The sequence below is a fragment of the Coregonus clupeaformis genome, chromosome 30 (genome assembly GCF_020615455.1).
Source record: "Coregonus clupeaformis isolate EN_2021a chromosome 30, ASM2061545v1, whole genome shotgun sequence".
In the NCBI taxonomy this organism is placed as follows: domain Eukaryota; kingdom Metazoa; phylum Chordata; class Actinopteri; order Salmoniformes; family Salmonidae; genus Coregonus; species Coregonus clupeaformis.
Window position 1 is genome coordinate 54,016,383 of NC_059221.1, and position 17,138 is coordinate 54,033,520.

Here is a 17,138-nt window from a genome sequence, read left to right on the forward strand (position 1 = left end):
GGCTCTGGCCTGGTGAGTTGTGTGTAGGTGGTGTTGACCCGACAAGGGTGGATTCATCACGAAAGAAAAACACTAAGGCTAATTATAAATGAATATTCAAAATAGATACAACAAATGGTGTGAAAAAAGTCAAGAAATACTTCAACAATAGGATCATAACCAATGTTTATTCTTATCTTTTTAAAATTGATATCATATAATTCTTTAAAAGGGCAATCTGCAATTGCTTACATAAATTTTTTTACTTTTAAATGCATTACTATATCTGACCGACCAGCTCAATTCGGTCTTATGTAGCAAAATGTTAAATTGTGTTTTTTACATTGGATAAAAGTAGAGACTCAGCTAGAAAATGGTATATCATACACTATAGTTGAGGAACAATAGGAAAGTAATTCTGCTTTGAAAGTCTATAAACTTGTAACCTCACTTTTGAGAAAATGGCCCTTGAATGTTTTGGTAAACCTACTGGAGAGCTCTTCTTTGTCTACACCCATTCAGCATCATTCACACCCTCTTAAGCCTTAGCCCCACAAATCTCTTTAAGGATTCACATGAGGCCATGTCCTAAACAACCAAAGATTTCAAGACTGAAGGCTGGTTTACACTACGTCTATTGGGAGTTGTCGCAATGACATCATGAACATTCTATTGTCGTCCGACATCAAACTTGTTGTTGTGTTATGAAAAAGTATAAACACAAAAACTACAGGCTGCATGACATTAGCAGCCTGGTGGTCCAAAATAGACTAATCGACTTATCTCACACATCATTGAATTTGCATAACAGCATATTTCAAAGTAACCCACATCACTATATCAAGATATTGGGAATCTCCTAGATATCTGATTATCACAATAGTCTAATGACAACTGTGATACACAACTCATTTTAACATTTAAAAAATGCTACTGATTAATAACCAAGTTTAACGGGAAATTACCATAATATACATCTTAGCTAGTTGCCCATGAAGTGCGTAGATACAACCCCCGCAAAGATGAAGGCCCTCTAGAAAATCTCATACCATTCAGTAACCCAATGGGTAACACTTCCCTCACCATCATCATGTTTCTCTCAAAAATGCATATGACAGGAAGACATACATTTTGTCTGCCATGTTGTGTTTTCAAACACTTGTCTCCAGATATTCCTTTTTGCGATGCTCCCTCACCATTCTCTGCATGGTTCTGTCTGACTTGAGGTCAGTTCGTCTTAGAAGTTTCTTTGTTTTTGGATCAGTCCTTTGCCTGTAAAAGGGTAAGAGTGTAGACCATTCTCATAAAAATGGGGTCAATTAATTCATTAATTTAGCTATTTCATTGTAATGTTTACAGACATAATGGACCACACAAGATTCCAGCAAAGGACTGTTTATACTTGTTTACACTTCTTGTTTGGAGAATTTTTAGAGAAAAAACTCAATCAGGCAATCAATTATTGCATTGTTGCTGTCAATGTGTTGCTTCAGTTCTACAGTTCTGCACGTAAGGAATGACAAACAATTGATTATGTCACTACTGAATGACCATAGATTTAGTTGTTGTAATAATTTGAGTGCACTATTAGTAGTAGTACATTAATGTATAATTCAAACCAATATTCAGAATCCAGCAACACACTTACATTTGTAGATGTTTCTCAATGGCCTTTCGCTCATAAACTGTTCCATCCTTGTTTTTCACTGGATCAATGAACATCTTCTTGGTTAGTGAACAAACTAGATGTGAGGGTGTGAACTTCTTACTCAACTCTTCACCCACCAATTTCTGTAAGTAAAAAATAAAGGATTATCTTACCATGTATGCTGTTAAACAAAAGTATTTGTGTTCAAACAAATGTAGAATCGGACAAACATAGAAACCAAGGAATTGTGCTATTTATAATTTATACACAGTAGTATACTACATACAACAGTGGTATGGTGTTTAAGCATTTTATTCCAATCAAATCACATTTTATTTGTCACATACACATATTTAGCAGATGTTATTGCGGGTGTAGCGAAATGCTTGTGTTCCTAGCACCAACAGTGCAGTAGTATGTAACAATTCAAAACAATACATACACATTAAAAAGTAAAATAATGGAATTAAGAAATATATCAATATTAGGACGAGCCATGTCTGAGTGGCTATAGTACAGTAGAATACGGTATATACAGTCGTGGTCAAAGGTTTTGAGAATGACACAAGTATTGGTCTTCACAAAGTTTGTTGCTTCAGTGTTATGATATATTTTTGTCAGATGTTACTATGGTATAATTACAAGCATTCCATAAGTGTCAAAGGCTTTTATTGACAATTACATTAAGTTTATGCAAATAATCAATATTTGCAGTGTTGACCCTTCTTTTTCAAGACCTCTGCAATCTGCCCTGGCATGCTGTCAATTAACTTCTGGGCCACATCCTGACTGATGGCAGCCCATTCTTGCATAATCAATGCTTGGAGTTTGTCAGAATTTGTGGGTTTTTGTTTGTCCACCCGCCTCTTGAGGATCGAACACAAGTTCTCAATGGGATTAAGGTCTGGGGAGTTTCCTGGCCATGGACCCAAAATGTCGATGTTTTGTTCCCCGAGCCACTTAGTTATCATTTTTGCCGTATGGCAAGGTGCTCCATCATGCTGGAAAAGGCATTGGTCGTCACCAATCTGTTCTTGGATGGTTGGGAGAAGTTGCTCTCGGAGGATGTGTTGGTACCATTCTTTATTCATGGATGTGTTCTTAGGCAAAATTGTGAGTGAGCCCACTCCCTTGGCTGAGAAGCAACCCCACACATGAATGGTCTCAGGATGCTTTACTGTTGGCATGACACAGGACTGATGGTAGCGCTCACCTTGTCTTCTCCGGACAAGGTGTTTTCCGGATGCCCCAAACAATCGGAAAGGGGATTCATCAGAGAAAATGACTTTACCCCAATCCTCAGCAGTCTAATCCCTGTACCTTTTGCAGAACATCAGTCTGTCCCTGATGTTTTTCCTGGAGAGAAGTGGCTTCTTTGCTGCCCTTCTTGATACCAGGCCATCCTCCAAAAGTATTCGCCTCACTGTGCGTGCAGATGCACTCACACCTGCCTGCTGCCATTCCTGAGCAAGCTCTGCACTGGTGGTGCCCCGATCCCGCAGGTGAATCAACTTTATGAGACGGTCCTGGTGCTTGCTGGACTTTCTTGGGCGCCCTGATGCCTTCTTCACAAGAATTGAACCTCTCTGCTTGAAGTTCTTGATGATCCGATAAATGGTTGATTTAGGTCCAATCTTACTAGCAGCAATATCCTTGCCTGTGAAGCTATTTTTGAGCAATGATGACGGCACGTGTTTCCTTGCAGGTAACCATGGTTAACAGAGGAAGAACAATGATTTCAAGCACCACCCTCCTTTTAAAGCTTACAGTCTGTTATTCTAACTCAATCAGCATGACAGAGTGATCTCCAGCCTTGTCCTCGTCAACACTCTCACCTGTGTTAACGAGAGAATCACTGACATGATGGCAGCTGGTTCTTTTGTGGCAGGGCTGAAATGCAGTGGAAATATTTTTGGGCGATTAAGTTCATTTTCATGGCAAAGAGGGACTTTGCAATTAATTGCAATTCATCTGATCACTCTTCATGACATTCTGGAGTATATGCAAATTGCCATCATCAAAACTGAGGCAGCAGATTTTGTGAAAATTAGTATTTGTGTCATTCTCAAAACTTTTGACCACGACTGTACATAGGAAATTAGTAAACAGTATGTAAACATTATTAAAGTGACTAGTGTTCCATTTAAAGTGACCAGTGATTCCCTAAGGTGCAGGGTTGCGTAACCGGGTGGCTATTTAACAGTCTGATGGCCTTGAGATAGAAGCTGTTTTTCAGTCTCTCAGTCCCAGCTTTGATGCACCTGTACTGACCTCACCTTCTGGATGATAGTGGGGTGAACAGGCTGTGGCTTGGGTAGTTGATGTCCTTGATGATCTGTTTGGCCTTCCTGTGACATCGGGTGCTGTAGGTGTCCTAGAGGGCAGGCAGTGTGTCCCCGGTGATGCGTTGGGCAGACCGCACCACCCTCTGTGTCACGATCGTCGAACACAGAGGACCAAGGCGCAGCGTGGAATGCGAACATACTTTTATTTTTAATGATCACACGAACAAAACAACAAAACGATACGTGACGTCCTTGGCAATAGACACTAACCAAACACGGAACAAGATCCCACAAACAGTGTGGCAAAACAGGCTACCTAAGCAACAGCTGATTCACGTTGCCTCTGATTGAGAACCACACCGGCCAACATAGAAACAAATGAACTAGATAAACACCCTAGCACACAAAACACATAGAAACCACACACCCTGGCTCAACATAACAGAGTCCCAGAGCCAGGGCGTGACAGTACCCCCCCCCCCAAAGGTGCGGACTGCGACCGCGCCAAACATAAACCGAACAGGGGATGGCCGGGTGGGCATTCCTCCTCGGAGGCGGTTCCGGCTCCGGGCTTGACCCCCACCCTCCAACAAACCCCCCAAAGCGCCCCTGGTCCGGTCTGGCCCTGCTGGGGCTGACGAAGTGCACCACTGGCTTGGTGCGGGGAGCAGGGACGGGCCGAACCGGGCTGACGACGCGCACCACAGGCTTGGTGCGGGGAGCAGGGACAGGCCGAACCGGGCTGACGAAGCGCACCACTGGCTTGGTGCGGGGAGCAGGAACAGGCCGGACCGGGCTGACGACGCGCACCACAGGGTTGGTGCGGGGAGCAGGGACGGGCCGAACCGGGCTGACGAAGCGCACCACTGGCTTGGTGCGGGGAGCAGGAACAGGCCGGACCGGGCTGACGACGCGCACCACAGGCTTGGTGCGAGGGGCAGGAACATGCCGGACCGGGCTGGCGACGCGCACCACAGGCTCGGTGCGAGGGACAAGAACAAGCCGGACCGTACTGGGGACACACACCACTGGCCCTACGCGGGGATCAGGAACGGGCCGGACCGGACAGGCAACACACCCAAGTACCTCTCACCGTGCCTCTACATTCTCCTTCCCCCTGGTGACCAGTGACTCCCGTAACCTGGCGGCCTCCTTTGCCAACCCGCTGAACCACTCTATCCCGGCCTCCTGCTGCCCCGTCGTCCACGGCGTGAGCCCCCCCCAAAAAAAAATCTGGGCGTCCCTCCTCTCCGTGGGCCAGGCCTCCATGGCTCTCGCCAGACTCTCGCTCCTCTGCTCCCAAGTCCAGCCTCTCTCCTCCTCCCGCGGCTTGACCCAGTCGAGGTTGATATGCTTTAGAGCCCTCTCTGGCATTGGCTCCTGGACACGCTGCTTGGTCCAGTTATGGTGGGATCTTCTGTCACGATCGTCGAACACAGAGGACCAAGGCGCAGCATGGAATGCGAACATACTTTTATTTTTAATGATCACACGAACAAAACAACAAAACGATACGTGACGTCCTTGGCAATAGACACTAACCAAACACGGAACAAGATCCCACAAACACTGTGGCAAAACAGGCTACCTAAGTATGGTACCCAATCAGAGACAACTAGCAACAGCTGATTCACGTTGCCTCTGATTGAGAACCACACCGGCCAACATAGAAACAAATGAACTAGATAAACACCCTAGCACACAAAACACATAGAAACCACACACCCTGGCTCAACATAACAGAATCCCAGAGCCAGGGCGTGACACTCCGGAGAACCCTGCGGTTGCGGGCGGTGCAGTTGCTGTACCAGGCGGTGATACAGCCCGTCAGGATGCTCTCAATTGTGCATCTGTAAAAGTTTGTGAGGGTCTTAGGGGCCAAGCCAAATTTCTTCAGCCTCCTGAGGTTGAAGAGGCTCTGTTGCGCCTTCTTCACCACACTGTCTGTGTGGGTGGACCATTTCAGATTGTCAGTGATGTGTACGCCAAGGAACTTGAAGCTTTCCTACTACTGTTGTGTCGTCTGCAAACTTGATGATTGAGTTGGAGGTGTGCGTGGCCACGCAGTCATGGGTGAACAGGGAGTACAGGAGTGGGCTGAGAACGCATCCTTGTGGGGCCCCAGTGTTGAGGATCAGCGTAATGGAGGTGTTGTTTCCTACCTTCACCTTCTGTGGGGCGGCCCGTTAGGAAGTCCAGGACCCAGTTGCACAGAGCGGGGTTTCGACCCAGGGCCCTGAGCTTAATGATCAGCTTGGAGGGTACTACGGTGTTGAAGGTTGAGCTATAGTCAATGAACAGCATTCTTACAAAGCTATTCCTCTTGTCCAGATGGCATAGGGCAGTGTGCAGTGCAATGGCGATTTCATCATCTGTGGATCTGTTGGGGTGGTATGCAAATTCAAGTGGGTCTAGGGTGTCAGGTAAGGTGAAGGTTATATGATCCTTAACTAGCCTCTCAAAGCTCTTCATGATGACAGAAGTGAGTGCCAATGGGCTATTGTCATTTAGTTCAGTTACCTTTGCTTTCTTGGGTACAGGAACAATGGTGGACATCTTGAAGCAAGTGGGGACAGCAAACTGGGATCGGTAGAGATTGAATATGTCTGTAAACACTCCAGCCAGCTGGTCTGCGCATGCTCTGAAGACGCGGCTAGGGATACTGTCTGGACCGGCAGCCTTGCGAAGGTTAACACGCTTAAATGTCTTACTCACGTTGGCCATGACAAACGAGAGCCCACAGACCTTGGGAGCGGACCGCGTCGGTGGCACTGTGTTATCCTCAAAGTGGGCGAAGAAGGTGTTTAGCTTGTCCGGGAGCAAGATGTCGGTGTCTGCGACATGGCTGGTTTTCCCTTTGTAATCCGTGATTGTCTGTAGACCCTGCCACATACGTCTCGTGTCTGAGCCGTTGAATTGCGACTCCACTTTGTCCCTGTACTGACGTTTTGCCTGTTTGATTGGCTTACCGAGGGAATAATTACACTGTTTGTATTCTTATTGATAATGAGGATTAGTCTGACGCCTTGCGTGTGTGTGTTTGTGTGTGTGTGTGCATGCGTGTGCCTGTGTGTGTCTCGGGATGGTTTAAAAGTTTTAAATGTTTACATTTCAAATTTCATGTGACACAATACATTTAAGAGGTGATTTGGGCATTACATTTGATAACATTCTTAACAGGGGAGATTGGTTTTGATATACTAGCAATTGTAAACCAAAGTGTGGATTGCGGTCACTGTCACGGCTTCCTCCGAAGCTGCCTCCTCTCCTTGTTCAGGCAGGCTTCGACATACGTCGTCACCGGCCTTCTAGCCACTGCCGCTCCTCATCTCATCATTCCATTTGTTTTGCCTTGTTTATTACACACACCTGGTTCATATCCCCTCATCAGTACCTGTATAAGTGGTCCCTCTGCCCCCTTGTCTTTGTGTGTGATTGTTTATTGTGGAGTATAGTGAAGCTCGGTGGAGCTCCTTGTATTTTGTATCGCCGGGATATTTCCCTGTGTGCCTTGTATTTTCCAGTGCGCCTGTTTTGCGCACTGGAATGTTTTGACGCGTTACTGCGTAACTCTGTGGTTGCGGAATATAGCCTGTTATTCTGTGAATTACCCTCCTGCTCCTGACTCCTTCGACATCACCTCATCACAGAATCACACACCAAGACATGGAGTCAGTAGGAGAGGAGCAAATGCCCGGAGTCGTGGCACGGGTCCGGGAGCATTCGACGATGCTAGCCAGCTTGGGATAAGCGATGAATCGGATTCTCCAGGTCGTCCAACGCATGGAGAGGAGAGGACCCAATCTTTTGGGACCAGCTGAGCGACCGGATCCAGCCACCCACACCCCAGGATCCAGAGGGATCCATATATCCCGACCGCGGGATTTCGACCTGACAGCTGCCCTCTGCCAGGGATTCCTCCTACAACTGGAGTTATACCTATCGAACATCAGCCCGGCTCCATCGGAGCGGGAGATGGTGTCCGCCCTCATCTTCTGCCTCTTGGGGAAAGCCCTGGAGTGGGCCAACGCGGTCTGGAGTGAAGGAGGAGCCACGTTGGACAACTACGGGGAGTTCGCTCGCCTCTTTCGGGCCGTCTTCGATCACCCGCCCGAGGGTAGAGAGGCGGGCGAAGCGGCTGGTCCACTAGAGGCAGGGGACGAGGACCGCGGAGGACATCGCCCTGGAGTTTGTACTATAGCAGCTGGGCCCGGGTGGAACGAGCGGGTCCTCATCGACCACTTCCGGTGCCACCTACGAGAGGACGTCCGAAGGGACCTAGCCTGCCGGGACACCATTTTGTCCTTCAATCAACTGGTGGACATGGCCATCCGGTTGGACAACCTGCTGGCTTCTAGAGGACGTCCTGGAAGGGACCTGCCCATTCCACCCCCCACCCCAACCCGCATCACGAGATGATGGAGCTGGGTCGAGTGGCGATCCGGGAGAGCGGAGAACAACAGCGCCAGTGTCACTCTGGTGGCACGAGAGGACATTCTCCTGCACACTGTCGTCTGCGTTCTTTTGGGTCTGGAGGCGGCAGGCAGGGCACTCTCGCGCCACTATTATATTATTACCCCAGGTATCAAACACCCACACTTGTTCAGAGCCCTCTGCTGCGCACTGTACCCTACCCATCCACTTTCCTGATTACACGGTAGTTCCCCAGTGTAAGGCGCTGGTCGATTCAGGCGCAGCTGGGAACTTTATGGACAGGTCATTTGCACATAGTATAGGCATTACATTGGTTCCCCTATCCATTCCACTCCCCATCAGAGCACTTGACAGTCGACCATTAGGGTCCAGGTTCGTTAGGGAAGTTACAGCACCCATAGAGAGCAAGTCACCTTTTTTATTATTGAGGCTCCTGATTTCCCTGTTGTGTTAGGTCTTCCCTGGTTAGCACTACACAACCCCGCCTTTTCATGGCCGCAGAGGGTTCTCACGGGGTGGTTGCGACAGTGTCAGGGTAGCTGTCTAGGTGTTTCCGTTGGTGCAAATACGATGGAAAGTCCAGACACTACCTCCACCGACCAAATTACCACCTCATCGGGTGGGGGATTGCGCGATAAACCTCAGGGTAGACGCTGTGCCTCCCAGGAGTCATGTGTATCCCCTGTTGCAGGCTGAAACGGAGGCGATGGAGACATATACTATAATATGCCATTTAGCAGACGCTTTTATCCAAAGCGACTTACAGTTATGCGTGCATACATTTTTTGTGTATGGGTGGTCCCAGGGATCGAACCCACTACCTTGGCATCACAAACGCTGTGCTCTACCAGCTGAGCTACAGAGGACCATATATGTCTACGAATCCCTGCGCCAGAGGTTCATACGTCCCTCCACTTCGCCCGCCTCCTCGAGTTTCTTTTTTGTGAAGAAGAAAGACGGAGGTCTGCGCCCTTGCATTGATTACCGAGCACTGAACAAGGGGACAATACATTATAGTTATCCTCTACCCCTCATTCCATCTGTGATCGAGTCAATGCATGGGGCGCGCTTCTTCACAAAAAGTTATCTCCGGAGTGCGTACAACCTGGTGTGTGTCCGAGAGGGGGACGAGTGGAAGACAGCATTCAGCACAACCACGGGGCATTACGAATTCCTGGTGATGCCGTACGGTTTGATGAATGCTCCACCTGTCTTCCAGTCTTTTGTGAACGAGGTGTTTCGGGACATGCTGGGTCTCGGTGTAGTGGTCTACATCGATGACATTCTGGTGTATTCCGCTACGCACGCCGATCATTTGTCCCTGGTTCGCAAAGTGCTGGCCCGACTGTTGGAACATTACCTTTATGCCAAGGCAGAAAAGTGTCTGTTTTTCCAGCAGTCCGTCTCCTTCCTCAGATACCGCATTACCACCTCAGGTGTGGAGATGGAGGGAGATCGCATTTCAGCCATGCGTAATTGGCAGACTCCAACCAGGGTGAAGGAGGTGCACCGCTTTATTGGCTTTGCCAACTATTATTGGAGGTTTATCCTGGACTTTGGCAAGGTCGCAGCTCCCATCACATCTCTGTTGAAGGGTGGGCCGTCCCGACTCCGCTGGTCTGCTGAGGCTGACAGGGCCTTCAGTAACCTGAGGGGTCTGTTCACCTCAGCCCCGGTACTGGCCCATCCCGATCCATCACTACCGTTCGTAGTGGAGGTGGATGCGTCCGAGATAGGGATAGGTGCTGTCCTATCTCAACGCTCGGGCACGCCACCCAAGCGGAGCAGAACTACGACGTTGGTGATCGGGAGCTGTTGGCTGTTGTCAGAGCTCTGACCGTGTGGAGGCACTGGATTGTTTTGACGCGTTACTGCGTAACTTTGTGGTTGCGGAATAAAGCCTGTTATTCTGTGAATTACCCTCCTGCGCCAGACTCCTTCGACATCACACTCTTTGTCCCTAGACTGCTTTTAAGGTCAGGAAACATATCTAAATATGTAAAATCGCTGAGCTATGTGCATTCACCTGTTCCATTTCATCCATTGAATTGCCTGCAGTTTCCTCCGTGTTTTTCTTGGCCTCTTGTTCATATTTTTCTCTGCTGGTCAGGAATTCCTCTGCCAAAATACTTTTACAAAACATTTTCATTTAGATAATATAAATGTAGGCATGAATTCAACATATTCAATATAATATTTAGAATATACCATTTGGAAACTAAGATGGATTTAAAATTACATAGAAATAATTAGAATGACTGTTGTATAGTGTCAAATAATTGTTCAAGTCAACCTGTCCAGTGGATCTTCAGGTTCAGGGACAATGAGCAGTCCATACACAGCATCCAAGATCTCTCTCATGGTTATGTGAGCCGAGTAGTTGCGGTCAAATATGTTGTGGCAGATACGGCCCACACTGTTTACGTTGCAGTGGTACACCTTTGTCCACATTATTAAGGATAATTTCATAATAGTTAATATGAAAGCATTTAACAAACAGTAAACATAACAATAGAGATATATTTGTGATCCATTTTAGTCTGATCTTCCAAGAGTGGCGGCATTTCAAATCCAGGCGTGTCCAGGTTTTTTTAGTTTTCAAACCTTACCCTAACCCTTAATCACTCGCTAGCATGCCTCAATTTATCCCTTACCCTAACCCTAACCACTCCCTAGCCTGCCTCAATTTAACCTCTTGCACTTGCATGTAAATATAGGTTGTTTTGCAAATCAGGAAGTGTAAATGTTGTAAATGTTGGGATAATTATGATGTTGTGGAAGCAAAACAATTACTTTCACATGCAGGTAAATGCCATCGCCTTTGAAAATCTAGAAGTCCTGGGTAATGAGAATAAATACATTGTAACAGCAGTAAGCAGTCACAGTATACAAATTACACTGTCTTCATGTATTAATTGTGTAAAAGGATACAGGTGTGACAAAGCGCACAAGTGGAGGTTTGACAGGGTACTCAGCACCAAACTGACAGTACAGCTCAAAGGCTCCATTCTCATAAGGTGTATCAGGGGGGCCTTGCATGAGAATCTTCCAAAATGCTGAAAAGGTATGTAATGAGATACAGGGATTAAATGTTTGAGACATTATAACGACAATATTATTGTTTGTGAGAGCATGCTAACAGGGTTCCTACCACTTTAGAGTGAAGTAAGCATAACCATATCTTGGGGTTATGAATACTTAGGAACATTTCCTAGGAATTCGCATCATTATGCATTATAGGCATACTTGTAACACTTTATTTGCTGTGCCACTGAACCACCACTTTGTTTCATAAAGAATGATTATACCTGCTCATAATGCTTTATTAATTCAGTTATATATGTATAGGCAGTTATGTCTATAAACATCTGTGCCGTGAATTATAAGGCATTATGCTAAGCATATAAAGCATTAAGAATGTAATTATAAAGCAAAAGTGTATTCATAGCAAGTGTTATCAAATCAATAACACTAAAAACAATACCCCAATACTGCTTACTTACTGAAGTCTGACTCTAATGGCAAAACTGTGCAGAATGGATGTGGGTCACAATGCAGGCTCTTCAGCTCTTCCAGAATGCGTTTGTCCTTCTCCAAAAAGCGACTGCTCTTGGATTCCTTGATGTTCTTTTTCAATGAACTATTTTGGGAGATGTTTATTTTGTTAAAGAAATACAGTAGTTTACCTAAATTGCAAAGTTATATATAGTACTTGCTTCGTGACCTTTTGTGATTGAGAGACCACAATCCATACTTTGGGACTTTTACTAAAGCCACTGCCAAAAAACTATGGGCTTGAACAGGTACTGATACTGTGCATGCAGAAATCACCCCAGAATGCAATATGACATTTTGGTAATGGAACATCACTTACATCTCTGTCACAGTGACTTTATTGTTTAATTCACTTGGTAGAGAGACCTCTGGCTGCTCATCATAGCCATTTTTGGCGAAGAGAGTAGTTAAAACACTCTGTAAAGAAAGAATAACAAATTAACTGTCACGGTTTCGGCCGAGGCGGCCCCTCCTCCTTGTTCGGGCAGGTTTCGGCGGTCGTCGTCTCCGGAGTACTAGCTGCCACCGTTCTATGTTTCTTGTTTGATTGGTTTTGTCTGTTTGTCACACCTGTTTTGTGTTATGTCTCATTAAGCACCCTATTTAGTTCCTTGTTGTTAGTTAGGTGTTGTGTGTAATTGTTCCTTGTCGTGTTGCTGCGCTACCTGTATTTGGTGCGCTATTTTGTAGCTTACCTCCTTGTTTGTATTTAGGAGAAGATTACGCACTTGTTTAGTGCGCCCGTTTGTGTACGCCTGTGCGCGCTTTTCTCGCCTCCGGGCTGGTTTTGGATTATTTTTGTATGATCTACTAAAGTATTTTGTTGGACTTTACTTCTGCGTCCTGCGCCTGATTCCACACCACACCTACCTACAGCAACTCTTGACATTAACATCATTCGTTACGATCCGTTTAATATCAGTGTTCATAATTTCACTTATAAATGGACACTTCACCAGTTTTTTTCCCCCTTATATATCATTATGTCCTGCACCATACCTTTGTATGGCACGTTTCTACTTTCTGTAGTCAAAAAGATAAGAAGAAAAGTTCCTGTGAAAAAACTAACTGTGATTTCAAAAAACGACAATAAGTTTCCAGCCAAAGGCAGGGTGTTTGCATGCTCTCTGTGCCACCGATAAACTTGTAGTCTTTGAAAATCCTCTGGAGTAATTTTATTAGGACCTTTTCTTCTTATCTATACAGAACATAAAAACATGGCATTTTCACATACAGTTGAAGTCGGAAGTTTACATACACCTTAGCCAAATAAATTTTAACTCAGTTTTTCACAATTCCTGACATTTAATCCTAGTAAAAATTCCCTGTCTTAGGTCAGTTAGGATCACCACTTTATTTTAAGAATGTGAAATGTCAGAATAATAGTAGAGAGAATTATTTATTTCAGCTTTTATTTCTTTCATCACATTCCCAGTGGGTCAGAAGTTTACATACACTCAATTAGTATTTGGTAGTATTGCCTTTAAATTGTTTAACTTAGGTCAAACGTTTCTGGTAGCCTTCCACAAGCTTCCTACAATAAGTTGGGTGAATTTTGGCCCATTCCTCCTGACACAGCTGGTGTAACTGAGTCAGGTTTGTAGGCCTCCTTGCTCGCACACGCTTTTTCAGTTCTGCCCACAACTTTTCTATAGGGTTGAGGTCAGGGCTTTGTGATGGCCACTCCAAAACCTTGACTTTGTTGTCCTTAAGCCATTTTGCCACAACTTTGGAAGTACGCTTGGGGTCATTGTCCATTTGGAAGACCCATTTGCGACCAAGCTTTAACTTCCTGACTGATGTCTTGAGATGTTGCTTCAATATATCCACATAATTTTCCTTCCTCATGATGCCATCTATTTTGTGAAGTGCACTAGTCCATCCTGCAGCAAAGCACCCCCACAGCATGATGCTGCCACCCCCGTGCTTCACGGTTGGGATGGTGTTCTTCGGCTTGCAAGCCACCCCCTTTTTCCTCCAAACATAACGATGGTCATTATAGCCAAACAGTTCTATTTTTGTTTAATCAGACCAGAGGACAATTCTCCAAAAAGTAAGATCTTTGTCCCCATGTGCAGTTGCAAACCGTAGTCTGGCTTTTTTATGGCGGTTTTGGAACAGTGGCTTCTTCCTTGCTGAGCGGCCTTTCAGGTTGTGTCGATATAGGACTTGTTTTACTGTGGATATATATACTTTTGTACCTGTTTCCTTCAGCATCTTCACAAGGTCCTTTGCTGTTGTTCTGGGATTTATTTGCACTTTTCGCACCAAAGTATGTTCATCTCTAGGAGACAGACCACGTCTCCTTCCTGAGCGGTATGACGGCTGCGTGGTCCCATGGTGTTTATACTTGCGTACTATTGTTCGTACAGATGAACATGGTACCTTCAGGTGTTTAGAAATTGCTCCCAAGGATGAACCAGACTTGTGGAGGTCTACATTTTTTTCTGAGGTCTTGGCTGATTTCTTTTGATTTTCCCATGATGTCAAGCAAAGAGGCACTGAATTTGAAGGTAGGCCTTGAAATACATCCACAGGTACACCTCCAATTGACTCAAATGATGGTAATTAGCCTATCAGAAGCTTCTAAAGCCATCACATCATTTTCTGGAATTTTCCAAGCTGTTTAATTACACAGTCAACTTAGTGTATGTAAACTTCTGACCCACTGGAATTGTGATACAGTGAATTATAAGTGAAATAATCTGTCTGTAAACAATTGTTGGAAAAATTACTTGTGTCATGCACAAAGTAGATGTCCTAACCGACTTGCTAAAACTATAGTTTGTTAACAAGAAATTTGTGGAGTGGTTGAAAAACGAGTTTTAATGACTCCAACCTAAGTGTGTGTAAACATCCGACTTCAACTGTATGTAGACACTGGTATGATGCTGGGGTAAAAAAGTGGTAAAGTGTCCCTTTAACTTATTTCATATAAAATACATGGAAACAAACATTAGTATACTGTTTGAATAGATTTTACTTTGTAGGTCCTACCTCGCTCGTAATGGAGGATGGGTCGATCTTTTCCTTAGGCTTCCTCATCTCCAAAGATAGAACTGTTTCCATTTCAAAGAGCTTCAGACCAGCTGTACCTGTCTCTGGTTTGAAACAGCACCCTCCTACAAGACATGGACCAAGGAGAATTAGTTGCCTCAATGTTATTACTTGATGCAATTATGAAGGAAAAAAAAGGACATCTGTTGAGTCCCAAAAACACACCAGTTGGCTACAACAAATTTCAATAGACTAGTCTAGTCTGATGTGTCCTCTGAATTGATCCAAATGCAATTTAAGCTTTCAAAAAGATTAACACTGGTTGTAAAAGGATGCATCCTAATGACAATCACATCATTTATACCAGAATATTTAACAAGTGATTTAGAAGCTGTCTATAAACTAAGTCATAGTTTAAAAACAAACTAATTCTAAACCCTTTACAATTAAGTGATAATGCCAGAGAAGCTGGTGTTTGGAGGATATATTGGCACGGGTGTTGTTCGTCCCGTGACGAAGTCGAGGGCCGGTAAACCGTGCCAATAATACCAATATAACCTCCAAACACTGGCTTCGAGGGCATTATCACTTTTATACAATGAGTTACCAACATAATCAAATAGTGATTATAAAACGGGTGGGTCTAATCCTGAATGCTGATTGGTTAAAACCACATTCCAGCCGGTGTCTATTCCACAATTTACCTCCGGTTGATCTATGACGTTAAAATGCGTATTTACTCTGTTACATCTGGCTGCACAATACACTGTCTCATCAGCCCAGCCAGGCAATCTATCAACTTGATCCCCACTATAAAAAGCATCTAGACATTATCTCACATTTCTTTTAGACTAACATTTAATTTTCAATAGCAGAGATTTGTATAAACCTTGCTGTCTGTCTCTCTGACATTTGCAACATTGAAATTTGATCTCCTGCTGGCCCGTAGTAATGAACTTGTCAGGAGTCGGGATGAGACAGACTCAGCAGATTTGTTAGATTAAATTTTTTTACCCCCTTTTTCTCCCAATTTCAATTACAATCTTGTCTCATCGCTGCAACTCCCCAACAGGCTCGGGAGAGGCGAAGGTCGAGTCATGTGTCCCCCGAAACATGACCCGCCAAACCGCGTTGCTTAGCACCCGTCCACTTAAATCAGAAGCTAGCCGCACCAATGTGTCGAGGAAACACTGTTAAACTGACGACTGAAGTCAGCCTGTAGACGCCCTGCCCACCACAAGGAGTCGCTAGAGCACGATGAGCCAAGTAAAGCCCCCCCCCCGGCCAAACCATCCCCTAACCCGGACGACGCTGGGCCATGGCCGGTTGTGACACAGCCTGGGATCGAACTCGGGTCTGTAGTACCACCTCAAGCACTGCGATGCAGTGCCTTAGACCGCTGTGCCACTTGGGAGGCTCCTCTCAGCATAATTTTGATGGATATATACAAAGAAATGTCAATTGAAAAAAAGGTAAAACTAAACTTAGTGCAGCTAGTTTGCAGTCTTTCCAGCTTCACTTTGAAGTGACTGTGTTAGCTGTGTTGTTGGCTAGCTCCTCTGAACAACAGTGTGCTGAGAAACGCTGCTTGCCTTTCTGTCTCGTCCCGAGATGTTCATTACTATGGAACAGCTGGAGATCAAATTTGAATATTGAAACAATGTTGCAAATGTCGGAGACACAGACAGCAAGGTTTATACAAATCTCTGCTGTTGAAAACTAAATGTTAGTCTAAAAGAAATGTGAGATAATGTCTAGATGCTTTTTATAGTAGGGATCAAGTTAATAAATTGCCTGGCTGGGCTGATGAGACAGTGGATTGCGCAGTCAGATGGAACAGAGTAAATATGCATTTTAATGTCATAGATTTAGCCGGTGGTAAATTGTGGAATGCGGTTTTAGCCAAATCAGCATTCAGGCTTAGACCCACCCGTTGTATAATCCCTTTATAAAGTATACTTAATGTGTTACTATACATTATACTGTAATATTACAATGAAATTGGGGGCGAAAGGTTGCTGAATGCGGTCTGAATGTGTCAAGGGAAAAACTACTGTGGCTTGTGTAGTAATAGGGAGTATTATTGGAATAGGCAGTTAGGTAGTTTATTAGCAGAATGCAAGTTAGTTCGAGTTGAGGGGCACATTTTTGGTTAGGATTTGTGTCAAGAATTATGATGAAATGTACCTACTTGTAAATATTATCACAGCCTGCAACTTGACTAGTTTCTGATAAACATT

At 44.9% G+C, this 17,138-nt stretch overlaps 1 protein-coding gene across 2 annotated transcripts in view; it reads right to left on the minus strand.

Moving 5' to 3' along the window:
• Positions 1 to 516: 516 nt before the first annotated feature.
• Positions 517 to 17,138, minus strand: part of LOC123481255 — a 42,495-nt gene continuing 25,873 nt past the window's right edge. For both annotated transcript variants that reach the window (XM_045209683.1, XM_045209682.1), the window contains exons 18-25: positions 14,899 to 15,023; positions 12,221 to 12,318; positions 11,850 to 11,986; positions 11,278 to 11,402; positions 10,640 to 10,785; positions 10,373 to 10,475; positions 1,628 to 1,770; positions 517 to 1,251 (exon numbers count right to left, since the gene is read on the minus strand). In XM_045209683.1, coding sequence (XP_045065618.1) covers positions 1,131 to 1,251; positions 1,628 to 1,770; positions 10,373 to 10,475; positions 10,640 to 10,785; positions 11,278 to 11,402; positions 11,850 to 11,986; positions 12,221 to 12,318; positions 14,899 to 15,023 — 998 coding nt within the window. In that variant the 3' untranslated portion in view covers positions 517 to 1,130. The remainder of the gene's footprint in view (positions 1,252 to 1,627; positions 1,771 to 10,372; positions 10,476 to 10,639; positions 10,786 to 11,277; positions 11,403 to 11,849; positions 11,987 to 12,220; positions 12,319 to 14,898; positions 15,024 to 17,138) is intronic.